The 14,035-nt window shown below is 49.9% G+C and overlaps 1 protein-coding gene across 1 annotated transcript in view; it reads left to right on the top strand.

Moving 5' to 3' along the window:
• The window catches only part of LOC116235911 (maltase-glucoamylase-like), a 116,801-nt gene extending 112,525 nt beyond the window's left edge, over positions 1 to 4,276 (top strand). The window contains exon 48 of the mRNA XM_090129526.1: positions 4,103 to 4,276. Within this exon, the coding sequence (XP_089985652.1) occupies positions 4,103 to 4,165 (63 nt within the window). The 3' untranslated portion in view covers positions 4,166 to 4,276. The remainder of the gene's footprint in view (positions 1 to 4,102) is intronic.
• Positions 4,277 to 14,035: the final 9,759 nt, after the last annotated feature.

Genomic DNA, 14,035 nt, shown 5'->3' with positions numbered 1-14,035 from the left:
GGGGAATTGATGGGTGGGAAAATGGGTATTTTGGGGGAAGAGATGAAGATTGAGTGGGAAGTGATCAAAATAGAAAATTGATGGGTTGAAAAATGAGTGTTTTTGAGAAGAGATGGAAGGTGGAGTGGGAAAAGGTGAAAATAGGGAATTGATGAGTAGAAAAATGAGTTTTTCAGGGGAAGAGATGGAAGGTTGAGTGGAAAAGGTCAAAACGAGGAATTGTTGGGTGGAAAAATGAGTGTTTTTGAGAAGAGATGGGAGGTTGAGTGGAAAAATGTGAAAATAGGGAATTGATGAGTAGAAAAATGAGAAAATGAGTGTTTTGGGGGAAGAGATGGAAGGTTGAGTGGGAAAAGGTCAAAATGGGGAATTGTTGGGTGGAAAAATGAGTGTTTTTGAGAAGAGATGAAATATTAAGTGGGAAAAGGTGAAAATGGGGAATTGTTGGGTGGAAAAATGAGGTTTTTTGTGAAAGATGGAAGGTTGAGTGGTAAAAGGTCAAAATGGGGAATTGTTGGGTGGAAAAATGAGTGTTTTTGAGAAGAGATGGAAGGTGGAGTGGGAAAATGTTAAAATGGGGAATTGATGGGTAGAAAAATGGGTATTTGGGGGGAAGAGATGAAGATTGAGTGGGAAGCGATCAAAATAGAAAATTGATGGGTTGAAAAATGGGTGTTTTGGAGAAGAGATGAAGATTGAATGGGAAAAGGTCAAAACGGGGAATTGTTGGGTGGGAAAATGAGTGTTTTGGTGAAGAGATGGACATTGAGTGGGAAAAAGGTCAAAACAGGGAATTGATGGGTGGAAAAATGAGTGTTTTTGAGAAGAGATGGAAGGTTGAGTGGAAAAGGTTAAAATAGGGAATTGATGAGTAGAAAAATGAGTATTTGGGGGGAAGAGATGGAAGGTGGAGTAGGAAAAGGTTAAAATGAGGAATTGTTGGGTGGAAAAATGAGTGTTTTGGGGGAAGAGATGGAAGGTTGAGTGGGAAACGATCAAAATAGAAAATTGATGGGTTGAAAAATGAGTGTTTTTGAGAAGAGATGGAAGGTGGAGTGGGAAAAGGTGAAAATAGGGAATTGATGAGTAGAAAAATGAGTTTTTCAGGGGAAGAGATGGAAGGTTGAGTGGAAAAGGTCAAAACGAGGAATTGTTGGGTGGAAAAATGAGTGTTTTTGGGGAAGAGATGGGAGGTTGAGTGGAAAAATGTGAAAATAGGGAATTGATGAGTAGAAAAATGAGAAAATGAGTATTTTGGGGGAAGAGATGGAAGGTTGAGTGGTAAAAGGTCAAAATGGGGAATTGATGGGTGGAAAAAAGAGTGTTTTTGAGAAGAGATGAAATATTAAGTGGGAAAAGGTGAAAATGGGGAATTGTTGGGTGGGAAAATGGGTATTTTGAGGGAAGAGATCAAGATTGAGTGGGAAGCGATCAAAATAGGGAATTGATGTGTGGAAAAATGGGTGTTTTGGGGAAGAGATGAAGATTGAGTGGGAAAGGGTCAAAACAGGGAATTGTTGGCTGGGAAAATGAGTGTTTTGGTGAAGAGATGGACATTGAGTGGGAAAAGGTCAAAATGGGGAATTGTTGGGTAGAAAAATGAATATTTTGGGGGGAAAGATGAAGATTGAGTGGGAAACGATTAAAATAGGGAATCGATGGGTGGAAAAATGAGTGTTTTTGAGAAGAGATGAAATATTAAGTGGGAAAAGGTGAAAATGGGGAATTACTGGGTGGAAAAATGAGGTTTTTTGTGAAGGATGGAAGGTTGAGTGGGAAAAGGTCAAAATGAGGAATTGTTGGGTGGAAAAATGAGTGTTTTTGGGGAAGAGATGGAACATTGAGTAGGAAAATGTGAAAATAGGGAATTGATGAGTAGAAAAAGGAGTATTTTGGGGGAAGAGATGGAAGGTTGAATGGGAAAAGGTCAAAATAGGGAATTGCTGGGTAGAAAAATGAATATTTTGGGGAAGAGATGAAGATTGAGTGGGAAAAGGTCAAAATAGGGAATTGTTGGGTGGAAAAATGAGTGTTTTTGAGAAGAGATGGAAGGTTGAGTGGGAAAAGGTTAAAATGGGGAATTGATGGGTAGAAAAATGAATATTCTGGGGGAAGAGGTGGAAGGTTGAGTGGGAGAAATTAAATAATTGAATTGTTGGGTGGAAAAATGAGTATTTTGGGGAAAAGGTGGAAGTGGAAAAGGGCAAAATGGGAAACTGATGGGTAGAAAAATGAGTATTTGGGGGAAAGAAATGGGAGGTTGAGTGGGAAAGGTCAAAATGGGAAATTGTTGGGTGGAAAAATGTACATTTTTGAGAAGAGATGGAAGGTTGAGTGGGAAAAGTTAAAGAATGGAATTGTTGGGTGGGAAAATGGGGATTTTGGAGGAAGAAATGAAAGACTGAGTGGGAAGAGGTCGAAACAGGGAAATGTTGGGTGGAAAAAAATGCACATTTTTGACAAGAGATGAAAGATTGAATGAGAAATAGTCAAAATAGGGAATTGTTGGGTAGAAAAAATGTGTATTTTGAGACAAAAGGTGAAAGATTCAGTGAAAAAAAAGTTCAAGATGGGGAATTGTTTGGTAGAAAAATAAGTGTTTTGGGGAAGAGATGAAAGATTGAGTGGGAAAATGTCTAAATATGGAATGGTTCAGTAGGAAAATGTATATTTTTGCGAAGAAATTAAAGACTGAATGAGAAATATTCAAAACAGGGAACTATTTGGTAAAAACAAGTGTGTATTTTTGTGGAAAGAGATGAAAGATTGAGTGAGAAAGGTTCAAAACATGGAATCGTTAAATGGAAAAATGAGTATTTTTGAGGAGAGCTGAGAGATTGAGTGGGAAAAGGTCAAAATATGGAATGGAGGCACAGAAAAATACGTATAAGGGAAAAGCTAAAGTACTGTGTCTTGGGGGCTTAAAATGTAGAATCTGTTAGAAAATAAAGAATTAAAGAATAGAATACAATAAAATAAACAAATTTGTTCACAGTTTAATTAATTTAAGTATTAAATGATACAAAAATAAAGATAATAAAGAGTAAAAAGAAAATTGGGTAGAAAAATATGGATAAAAGGAAGGATAGAAGATATTGTCCTGAGGGGTTAAAATGGAGATTTATTAGTTAAAAAAAAAAAAAAAGATAAAAGATAAACTGGTCAAGAGGTTAAAATATAGAATTATTGAATAGAAAAAAAAAAATCTATTTAAAAAAAAGAAAATAGATTGTGTGACAAATGGTTGAAATTCAAAATTTAGGTAGAAAAACGAAAAGAATAGGAAAATGAAAGATAGAAAGATTGTATCACGAAAGGTTAAAATGTAGAATCATTTGGTTAGAATAAAAGTGATTAAAGCTGGTCAGGTCATCAAAATATGGAGTTACTGGGTAGGAAAAAAAGGGTGTGGGTTTTTTTTTTATTATTTAAAGAAGATAATTTGTGTGACAAGAGGCTGAAATTCAGAATTTAGGTAAAAATATATTTATGTGAAAAGAAAGATATGAGATTGTTTCCTGAAAGGTTCAAATGTAGAACTATTTTGTATTAAAAAAAAAAAAAAATAGAAAATATAGAATTACTGGATAGAAAAAGAAACTATTTAAGAAAAAGATAACAGATCGTGTGACAAGAGGTTAAAATGTGGAATTATTTGAAAGGAAAAAAATATACAGAAAAAAATATATAGAAGAGTGAACAGATCGTGTCCCAAGGCGTTGAAATATAGGGTGATTAGACAGGGAAAAGATGCAGAGGAAAGGGAAACAAGGGCGTGAGGAGGTGTCAAAATATCATCAGGCAGAAAAAAAATAAATAAATCAATGAAAGATAAATGATTTTTTTTTTTTTTTTTTGTCCCAAGAGGTGAAACGATGGGACCCTGAGGTAGAAAACTGTGGGCAAAAGGAAAGCGAAATACAGCACGACGAGTTTGAAACGTAGAGTTATTGCACAAAAAAAAATGATCACTTCGGGCCAAAAGATTTTTTTTTTTAAATTTTTTAATAATACTTTCACTTTTTTTAAAAAAATATTTACTTTAATATATATATCCTTAACACTTATTTTTTGTCTTTTTGTTTTTTTTTTCCCCCCCAAGGTCCTTTTGGTCACCCAGCTTGCCCTGGAGTTAGGCAGAGATTACACGTTGGAGTGGAGCTGAACCTGCAGACATTGCTCTTCTGGAACCACACCAATCCCTCACCTCCCCTCCTCACCACCCCAAATCCTCTTCCTGTTCTCATTATCTCGGATTTGTGTAATATATTTTAATTGTGCAAAGTATTTGTGGTTGGTTTCTGGTCTCAGTTTGAGCTCTTGACAGGCCGGCCCTAAATCTGAGTCCTCATTGGGTTACCTAGAACCAAACCCCCAAATCTGCTCTCAAACTGGTCCTGGTTGGGTCACCTAGAACCAAACCCCCATATCTGCTATCTCAAATGGGTCTCCATTGGGTTACCTAGAACCAAACCCCAAATCTGCTATCTCAAACTGGTCCTGGTTGGGTCACCTAGAACCAAACCCCCATATCTGCTTGCTCAAATGGGTCTCCATTGGGTTACCTAGAACCAAACTGCCATATCTGCTATCTCAGATGGGTCTCCATTGGGTTACCTAGAACCAAACCCCCAAATCTGCTATCTCACATGGGTCTCCATTGGGTTACCTAGAACCAAACCCCCAAATCTGCTATCTCAGATAGATCTACATTGGGTTGCCTAGAACAAACCCCCTAAATCTGCTGCCTCAAATGGGTCTTAGTTGGGTTACCTGGAACCAGGCTGTCAAATCTGCTATCTCAGATGGATTCTGATGTGGTTACCTAAAGCCAAACCCCCAGATCTGCTGTCTCAAACTGGTCCTGGTTGGGTCACCTAGAACCAAACCCCCATATCTGCTATCTCAAATGGGTCTCCATTGGGTTACCTAGAACCAAACCCCCGTATCTGCTATCTCAGATGGGTCTCCATTGGGTCACCTAGAACCAAACCCCCATATCTGCTATCTCAAATGGGTCTCCATTGGGTTACCTAGAACCAGACCCCCAAATCTGCTATCTCAAATGGGTCTCCATTGGGTCACCTAGAACCAAACCCCCATATCTGCTATCTCAGATGGGTCTCCATTGGGTCACCTAGAACCAGACCCCCAAATCTGCTATCTCAGATGGGTCTCCATTGGGTTGCCTACAAACAAACCTCCAAATCTGCTGTCTCAAATGGGTCCTGGTTGGGTTACCTAGAACCAAACCCCCATATCTGCTATCTCAGCTGGATTCTGATGTTACCTAAAGCCAAACCCCCAAATCTGCTGTCTCAAACTGGTCCTGGTTGGGTTACCTAGAACCAAACCCCCATATCTGCTATCTCAAATGGGTCTCCATTGGGTTACCTAGAACAAACCCCTAAATCTGCTGCCTCAAATGGGTCCTGGTTGGGTTACCTAGAACCAAACCCCCATATCTGCTATCTCAAATGGGTCTCCATTGGGTTACCTAGAACCAAACCCCCAAATCTGCTATCTCAAATGGGTCTCCATTGGGTTGCCTACAAACAAACCTCCAAATCTGTTGTCTCAAATGGGTCTCCATTGGGTTACCTAGAACGAAACTGCCATATCTGCTATCTCAGCTGGATTCTGATGTTACCTAAAGCCAAACCCCCAAATCTGCTGTCTCAAACTGGTCCTGGTTGGGTCACCTAGAACCAAACCCCCATATCTGCTATCTCAAATGGGTCTTCATTGGGTTACCTAGAACCAAACCCCCAAATCTGCTATCTCAGATAGGTCTACATTGGGTTGCCTAGAACCAAACCCCTAAATCTGCTGCCTCAAATGGGTCTTAGTTGGGTTACCTGGAACCAGGCTGCCAAATCTGCTATCTCAGATGGATTCTGATGTTACCTAAAGCCAAACCCCCAAATCTGCTGTCTCAAACTGGTCCTGGTTGGGTCACCTAGAACCAAACCCCCATATCTGCTATCTCAAATGGGTCTCCATTGGGTTACCTAGAACCAAACCCCCGTATCTGCTATCTCAGATGGGTCTCCATTGGGTCACCTAGAACCAAACCCCCATATCTGCTATCTCAAATGGGTCTCCATTGGGTTACCTAGAACCAAACCCCCGTATCTGCTATCTCAGATGGGTCTCCATTGGGTCACCTAGAACCAAACCCCCATATCTGCTATCTCAAATGGGTCTCCATTGGGTCACCTAGAACCAAACCCCCAAATCTGCTATCTCAAATGGGTCTCCATTGGGTCACCTAGAACCAAACCCCCAAATCTGCTATCTCAGATGGGTCTCCATTGGGTTGCCTACAAACAAACCTCCAAATCTGCTGTCTCAAATGCTTCCTGGTTGGGTTACCTGGAACCAGGCTGCCAAATCTGCTATCTCAGCTGGATTCTGATGTTACCTAAAGCCAAACCCCCAAATCTGCTGTCTCAAACTGGTCCTGGTTGGGTCACCTAGAACCAAACCCCCATATCTGCTATCTCAAATGGGTCTCCATTGGGTTACCTAGAACCAAACCTCCAAATCTGCTGTCTCAAATGGGTGCAGTTTTTCACCCCGAAACAGAGGGAGGGGTCAGACCCTAATAAAGCCCCATCCCTCACTCCACCCAACACCATGGGACCAAGGAGACGCCCCCAGGGCACCCAAACGTGGCCCCTCCCCCATAGATCCCTAAAAATTCCCCCACCCCCAGGTGCCCCCATTAATGGGACCCACATGCCATTCCCCCCCTCACCAACCCCCCCTAGGACCCTGACTCACATGTGACCCCTCCCTATAGGACACTAAAAATGCTCCTCCCTACCTTTCATGCCACCCCCCCTCCCCCCAGGTCACCCAGGTGGGGCTTCTGTGGGGTGGAAGGAGTGTCTGGAGGTGGAGAAGGGTTGGAAGGGGGAAACTGAGGGATTGTGGGGGGCTTCTGTGGCGTGGAAAGGGGGTCTGAGGGGGTTACGAGGGGGGAAAGAGGGGAATGAGGCTTTTGTGAGTGGAAAAGGGGACCTGGGGATGGCAGGGGACACTGTGGAGGGGAACTTGAGGGGTTGAAAGGCGGAAAAGGGGGCTTTTGTAGGGCGGAAAGGGGGGTCTGGGAGTGGATGGGGGGGGGTTGTGAGGGGGAAAAAAGGGGTGAATGGAGTCTCTACTCGGAGGAAAGGAGGTCTAGGAGTGGAGAGGAGGGGGCAGGGGATATCTGGAGGGTTGCGGGGGGCTTCTATTGGGCTGAAAAAGGGTCTGGTCGGGGGGGGTTGAAAGTCAAAATGGGGGAATGGACATCAGGGGTCAGGGAGGAGCGCACAGGGGGGTACAGGGGACTCTAGGGGTCTGAAAAAGGGGTGAGGAGGTGGGGGGAGAAGGGAGGGCAGGGGATCCTGGGGGTCAAATAGAGGGGAGTGGGGTGCGATAGGAGACTCTAGGGATCAGAATGGGGGAAATGGAGTGGGGGAACCTGGGGGGGGGGGAGAGGAGATTCTGGGGGTCCGATAGAGGGGATTGGGAAAGGGGGGGGGGGACTCTAGGGGACAGAATGGGTAGGAAGGGGGGGGACACCAAGGGATCAGAATGAGGGAATGGGGAGGGATGAGGGATTGGAGGGGGGGGGGGGGGGACAGACAGGGGGACGCTGGGGGTCAGAATGGGGGAGGCACAGAGCAGAGGGGTGGAAGAGGATTATAGTGATCAGAATGGGGGAACTGGAGGGGAGGGGGGAACGGGGAGAGGGTGAAACCCCAGGAGTGACACAGAGGGACTGGGGGGGGGGTGGGCCATCAGTAGTGGAAAGAAAATAAAACGGAGAAGAAAGAAAGGAGGAGAAAGACAAGGAAGGGAGGAGAGGAAGAAGGAAGGACAAAAGCAAGGGATGACAGGAGAATCTCCATCCCCTGTGGGATGCAGAGGGGAACGCAGTGAGCGAGGATCAGGATCAGGCTGAGGTGCTCAGCACCTTCTTTGCCTGCAGGCTTTGCTGGTTGTCCCCTGGGCACGCAGCCCCCTGTGCTGGTGGGTAGGGATGGGGAGCAGAATGGGAATAACCCACGGTGAGGTGGTTTGGGAACTGCTTTGGAAGCTGCACGCCCACAAATCCGTGGGGCCGGATGGATTGCAAGGGAGGGTGAGTTAGGGGATGGCAAAGCTAAGAGATTAAACACGAGTATAGGAGTATAAAGTAAGCAAAGAGGCAAGGACGAGTCAGCCATTGTATAAAAAGGCAAGCTAAGCAGGAATATAGAAAAACCAGAATGAAGGGTAATAAGGATGTAGCAAACAGGATGTGCAATAGGTAAGGGTAACAATTAGCGAGGCCAAACGTGGGAATTGTTCAGGCAGGATGGACTCCGTCTGCAGAGCTGACAGATTCAAGGCTAAAGGCACAAAGGATGGAGCGAGGAGGACGTCGAGCCTTCATCCTCAACAGGGGTCCCCAAGAAGGGATACCATGTGCTGAAGGGATGGGCCATATGGAAATGAGCTATGAATATTCTAACGAGTTCTTGAAAGTATGCTGAAGACGGATGAGCCCCCCACCCTCGTGCCATGCTGCCACCGCCACCGCTGCAGCCACAGCGAGTGCTGCTGGGTGGCACAGGACGCCTGGGGCGCACGCTGAGCACTGTGAGCTCACGGCACCAGGCGGGGCGTTGTGACCTCACCATGATGTACGTGATGCACCGTGATGCACAGGATGCACCACGATGTCCCCACGAGGCATCGTGATGTCCCCACAATGCACCACGATGCACACGATGCACCATGCTGCACAGGATGCACCATGATGTCCCCACAATGCACCATGATGCACCACAATGCACCACGATGCCCCCACCATGCACCACGATGCACAGGATGCACCACGATGTCCCCACAATGCACCATGATGTCCCCACGATTCACCATGATGTCCCCACCATGCACCATGATGTCCCCACGATGCACCACGATGCACAGGATGCACCACGATGCCCCCACGATGCCCCCACCATGCACCATGATGCACAGGATGCACCACGATGCACATGATGCACCATGATGTACATGATACACCACGATGTCCCCACCATGCACCACGATGTCCCCACGATGCACCACGATGCACAGGATGCACCATGATGTCCCCACGATGCACCACGATGCACAGGATGCACCACGATGTCCCCACGATGCACCACGATGCACAGGATGCACCACGATGTCCCCACGATGCACCACGATGCACAGGATGCACCACGATGTCCCCACGATGCACCACGATGCACAGGATACACCATGATGTACACGATGCACCATGATGTCCCCACGATGCACCATGATGTTCCCACGATGCACCACGATGCCCCCACAATGCACCACAATGCACCACGATGCCCCCACAATGCACCACAATGCACCATGATGCACCACGATGCACCACGATGTCCCCACCACGCACCACGATGCACAGGATGCACCACGATGAACCCACAATACACCACAGTGTCCCCACGATGCATCACAATGCACCACAATGCACCATGATGCACACGATGCACCACGATGCCCCCACGATGCACCACAATGCACATGATGCACCATGGTGTACACGATACACCACACCACGATGTCCCCACCATGCACCACGATGCACAGGATGCACCACGATGAACCCACAATACACCACGATGTCCCCATGAGGCATCATGATGTCCCCACAATGCACCATGATGTCCCCACGATGCACCATGATGCACCACGATGCACCACGATGCACCACGATGTCCCCACGATGCACCATGATGTCCCCACAATGCACCATGATGCACAGGATGCACCACAATGCACCACAATGCCCCCACCATGCACCACGATGCACATGATGCACCACGATGTCCCCACAATGCACCATGATGTCCCCACGATGCACCACGATGCACAGGATGCACCACGATGCCCCCACCATGCACCACGATGTCCCCACCATGCACCACGATGCACAGGATGCACCTCGATGTCCCCACCATGCACCATGATGCACCACAATGTCCCCACAATGCACCATGATGTCCCCACAAGGCATCATGATGTCCCCAGAATGCACCACGATGTCCCCACCATGCACCACGATGTCCCCACGATGCACCACGATGTCCCCACGATGCACCATGATGCACAGGATGCACCATGATGCCCCCACGATGCACCCCAATGCACCACGATGCCCCCACCATGCACCATGATGCACCACGATGTCCCCACGATGCACCATGATGCCCCCACAATGCACCATGATGTCCCCACAAGGCATCATGATGTCCCCATGATGCACCACGATGTCCCCACGATGCACCACGATGTCCCCACGATGCACCACGATGCCCCCATGATGCACCACAATGCACCATGATGCACCACAATGCACCACGATGTCCCCATGATGCACCACGATGCCCCCACAATGCACCATGATGTCCCCACAAGGCATCATGATGTCCCCACGATGCACCACGATGTCCCCACCATGCACCACGATGTCCCCACAATGCACCACGATGTCCCCACCACGCACCACGATGCACATGATGCACCACGATGTCCCCACGATGCACCATGATGCCCCCACAATGCACCACGATGTCCCCACAATGCACCATGATGTCCCCACGATGCACCACGATGTCCCCACAATGCACCACGATGCCCCCACGATGCACCACAATGTCCCCACGATGCACCACAATGCACAGGATGCACCATGATGCACCATGATGCACACGATGCACCACGATGTCCCCACCATGCACAGAGGGGCCATGGGGCCAGGATGCTGCAGTGACCTCTGTCCCCAAAGTTCCCCTTCCAATGTGAGACCTGGAGCCCCACAGCTGCTCCTCTGCCCTTTATTATTTGCATGGGGCCGTGGGGATGGCATCCCCCAATCCCTCGTTATCAAAAAATAAACCTTAATTACTAAAGTAAGGGCTGTCACCCCCACCCCATGGGAACAATGGGGTCTGAGGGGGTGGACACGGATGGGTTCCCCAGAGGGGTGTCCCCAACTCTGGGATGCAGCACCACCAGGGTGACATGAAGGTGTCCCCAACTTTGCCAGGACCCCCCTGGACACCCCAAGACAACTTTGGGACGTCTCCAGACCCTTCCAGAAGACAACAGGACCCTTTGAACCCACCTGAAGACCCCCTGAATCCTACAGGATCATTCTGGGACATCCGCAGGTCCTTCTGGATGAACCCAAGGACCCCTTGGATCAACACGAATCAACCCCCTGGACCCTCCAGGAACATCCCCAGACCCTTCTGGATGACTCCAGGACCACTCAGACCCACATGAAAACTCTCTGGACCCCACCAGACTCTACTGGGACATCTCCAGATCATCCCAGTGGCTCCTCAGAGCTCCTGGACACATCCTGGGAGTTTCCTGATCCTTCAATGGACCTCCAGGACCATCCTGGGGACCCCCTGGACAACTCCAAGACCCATCCAAGACATCTCCAGACCCTTCTGTATGAATCCAAAGACCCCCAGCACCCACCTGGGGACCCCCTGGACACCCCCTGGACACCCCCAAGACCCTTCTAGGACATCTCCAGATTCTTCTGCATGACTCCAGGGGTGGATAAGGAGCTTGTGGGGAATCTATGTGGGGAAATGTATTGGATCCCCCTCCCCCCATCCCCCCCCAACCTGGAACCCAGATCCTGGGACCGCCCCATAGAACCCAGTTTCCCCAAATCTCTATTTGCCACATGTCCCCTCCCAAAAATAAAGGTCTCAGATGCTCCTCATCCCTCCACGGACCCCCACCCCTGGATGTAACCCCCCTAAAAGGATCCTGAACAATATACCCCCTCCCTCCCCCCCCACCCAGAACTCACGTGGTCCCCCCCAGGTCTTGCTTTCCCCACCCCCTCTGTGCCCTTTGCCCAAGGGGGGGGGGGTCTCCAAGGCAGGAGGGGGGGGTGGATCATTAACAGAGGCTCAAGGAAATGTCCCCCTTTGCCCCCCCCACCCCCAAAGTGGACTTTGCCCCTCCCCCTCCTCCCCCCCCAGCAGCAGCCCCGAGGCCATACCCAGGTACGGAGTGGATGGGGACAGTTGCCCCCCCCCCCCCCCTTAATTGGGGGACCCCCCCATAAGGATGATCGCTCTCCCCCTTCCCCCATAACCTCCTTTCCTTTTTGCAGCTGCCCCCCCCTGCCCTGGATGGTTGAGCTCCTCCCGGATACCAGTGCCCCCTCCTTGTCCCAGTGTCCCCCCCCCCATCCCCAGTTTCCCCCCAGCCCTTGTGTGTACCCCACACTTTGTTCCATTGTCCCCCTATTGTCCCCAGTGCCCCCCCTTATCCCAATGCCCACCTTCATCTCATTACCCCCCATCACCCCATAGCCCCCTTCATTCCAACCCCCCCCCCCATGTCCCATTGCCCCCCCCATTCCATTTTTCACTTACCTCATTCCCCCCCCACCCCACTGCCTCCTCACACTCCACTGACCCCCCCCACTCCACTACCCCCCTTATCCCATTTATCTCCTTACCCCACTGGCCCCCATCCCATAACCCCACATTACCCCCCCCACCCCATTATCTCCCCGCACTCCATTGCCCCCCATCCCAGTGCCCCCCATCCCATAACCCCACATTACCCCCCCACCCCATTATCTCCCCACACTCCATTGCCCCCCATCCCAGTGCCCCCCATCCCATAACCCCACATTACCCCCCCACCCCATTATCTCCCCACAACCCATTGCCCCCCATCCCAGTGCCCCCCATCCCATAACCCCACATTACCCCCCCACCCCATTATCTCCCCACACCCCATTGCCCCCCATCCCAGTGCCCTCCATCCCATAACCCCACATTACCCCCACACCCCATTATCTCCCCACACTCCATTGCCCCCCATCCCATAACCCCACATTACCTCCACCCCATTATCTCCCCACACCCCATTGCCCCCCATCCCATTGCCCCCCATCCCATAACCCCACATTACCCCCCCACCCCATTATCTCCCCACACCCCATTGCCCCCCATCCCAGTGCCCCCGATCCCATAACCCCACATTACCCCCCCACCCCATTATCTCCCCACGCCCCATTGCCCCCCATCCCAGTGCCCCCCATCCCATAACCCCACATTACCTCCCCACCCCATTATCTCCCCAAACCCCATTGCCCCCCATCCCAGTGCCCCCCATCCCATAACCCCACATTACCCCCTCACCCCATTATCTCCCCACACCCCATTGCCCCCCATCCCATTGCCCCCCATCCCATAACCCCACATTACTCCCCCCACCCCATTATCTCCCCACACCCCATTGCCCCCCATCCCAGTGCCCCCCATCCCATAACCCCACATTACCCCCCCAACCCCATTATCTCCCCACACTCCATTGCCCCCCATCCCATAACCCCACATTACCCCCACACCCCATTATCTCCCCACACCCCATTGCCCCCCATCCCAGTGCCCCCCATCCCATAACCCCACATTACCTCCCCCACCCCATTATCTCCCCACACCCCATTGCCCCCCATCCCATAACCCCACATTACCCCCTCACCCCATTATCTCCCCACACCCCATTGCCCCCCATCCCATTGCCCCCCATCCCATAACCCCACATTACTCCCCCCACCCCATTATCTCCCCACACCCCATTGCCCCCCATCCCAGTGCCCCCCATCCCATAACCCCACATTACCCCCCCAACCCCATTATCTCCCCACACTCCATTGCCCCCCATCCCATAACCCCACATTACCCCCACACCCCATTATCTCCCCACACCCCATTGCCCCCCATCCCAGTGCCCCCCATCCCATAACCCCACATTACCTCCCCCACCCCATTATCTCCCCACACCCCATTGCCCCCCATCCCATAACCCCACATTACCCCCCCCACCCCATTATCTCCCCACACCCCATTGCCCCCCATCCCAGTGCCCCCCATCCCATAACCCCACATTACCCCCCCCACCCCATTATCTCCCCACACCCCATTGCCCCCCA

This window comes from Phasianus colchicus, chromosome 36 (assembly GCF_987193195.1).
Source record: "Phasianus colchicus chromosome 36, bPhaCol1.hap1.1, whole genome shotgun sequence".
Taxonomy (NCBI): domain Eukaryota; kingdom Metazoa; phylum Chordata; class Aves; order Galliformes; family Phasianidae; genus Phasianus; species Phasianus colchicus.
The sequence above is the reverse complement of the archived record's forward strand: the minus strand, read 5'-3'. Positions and strand labels throughout refer to the sequence as shown.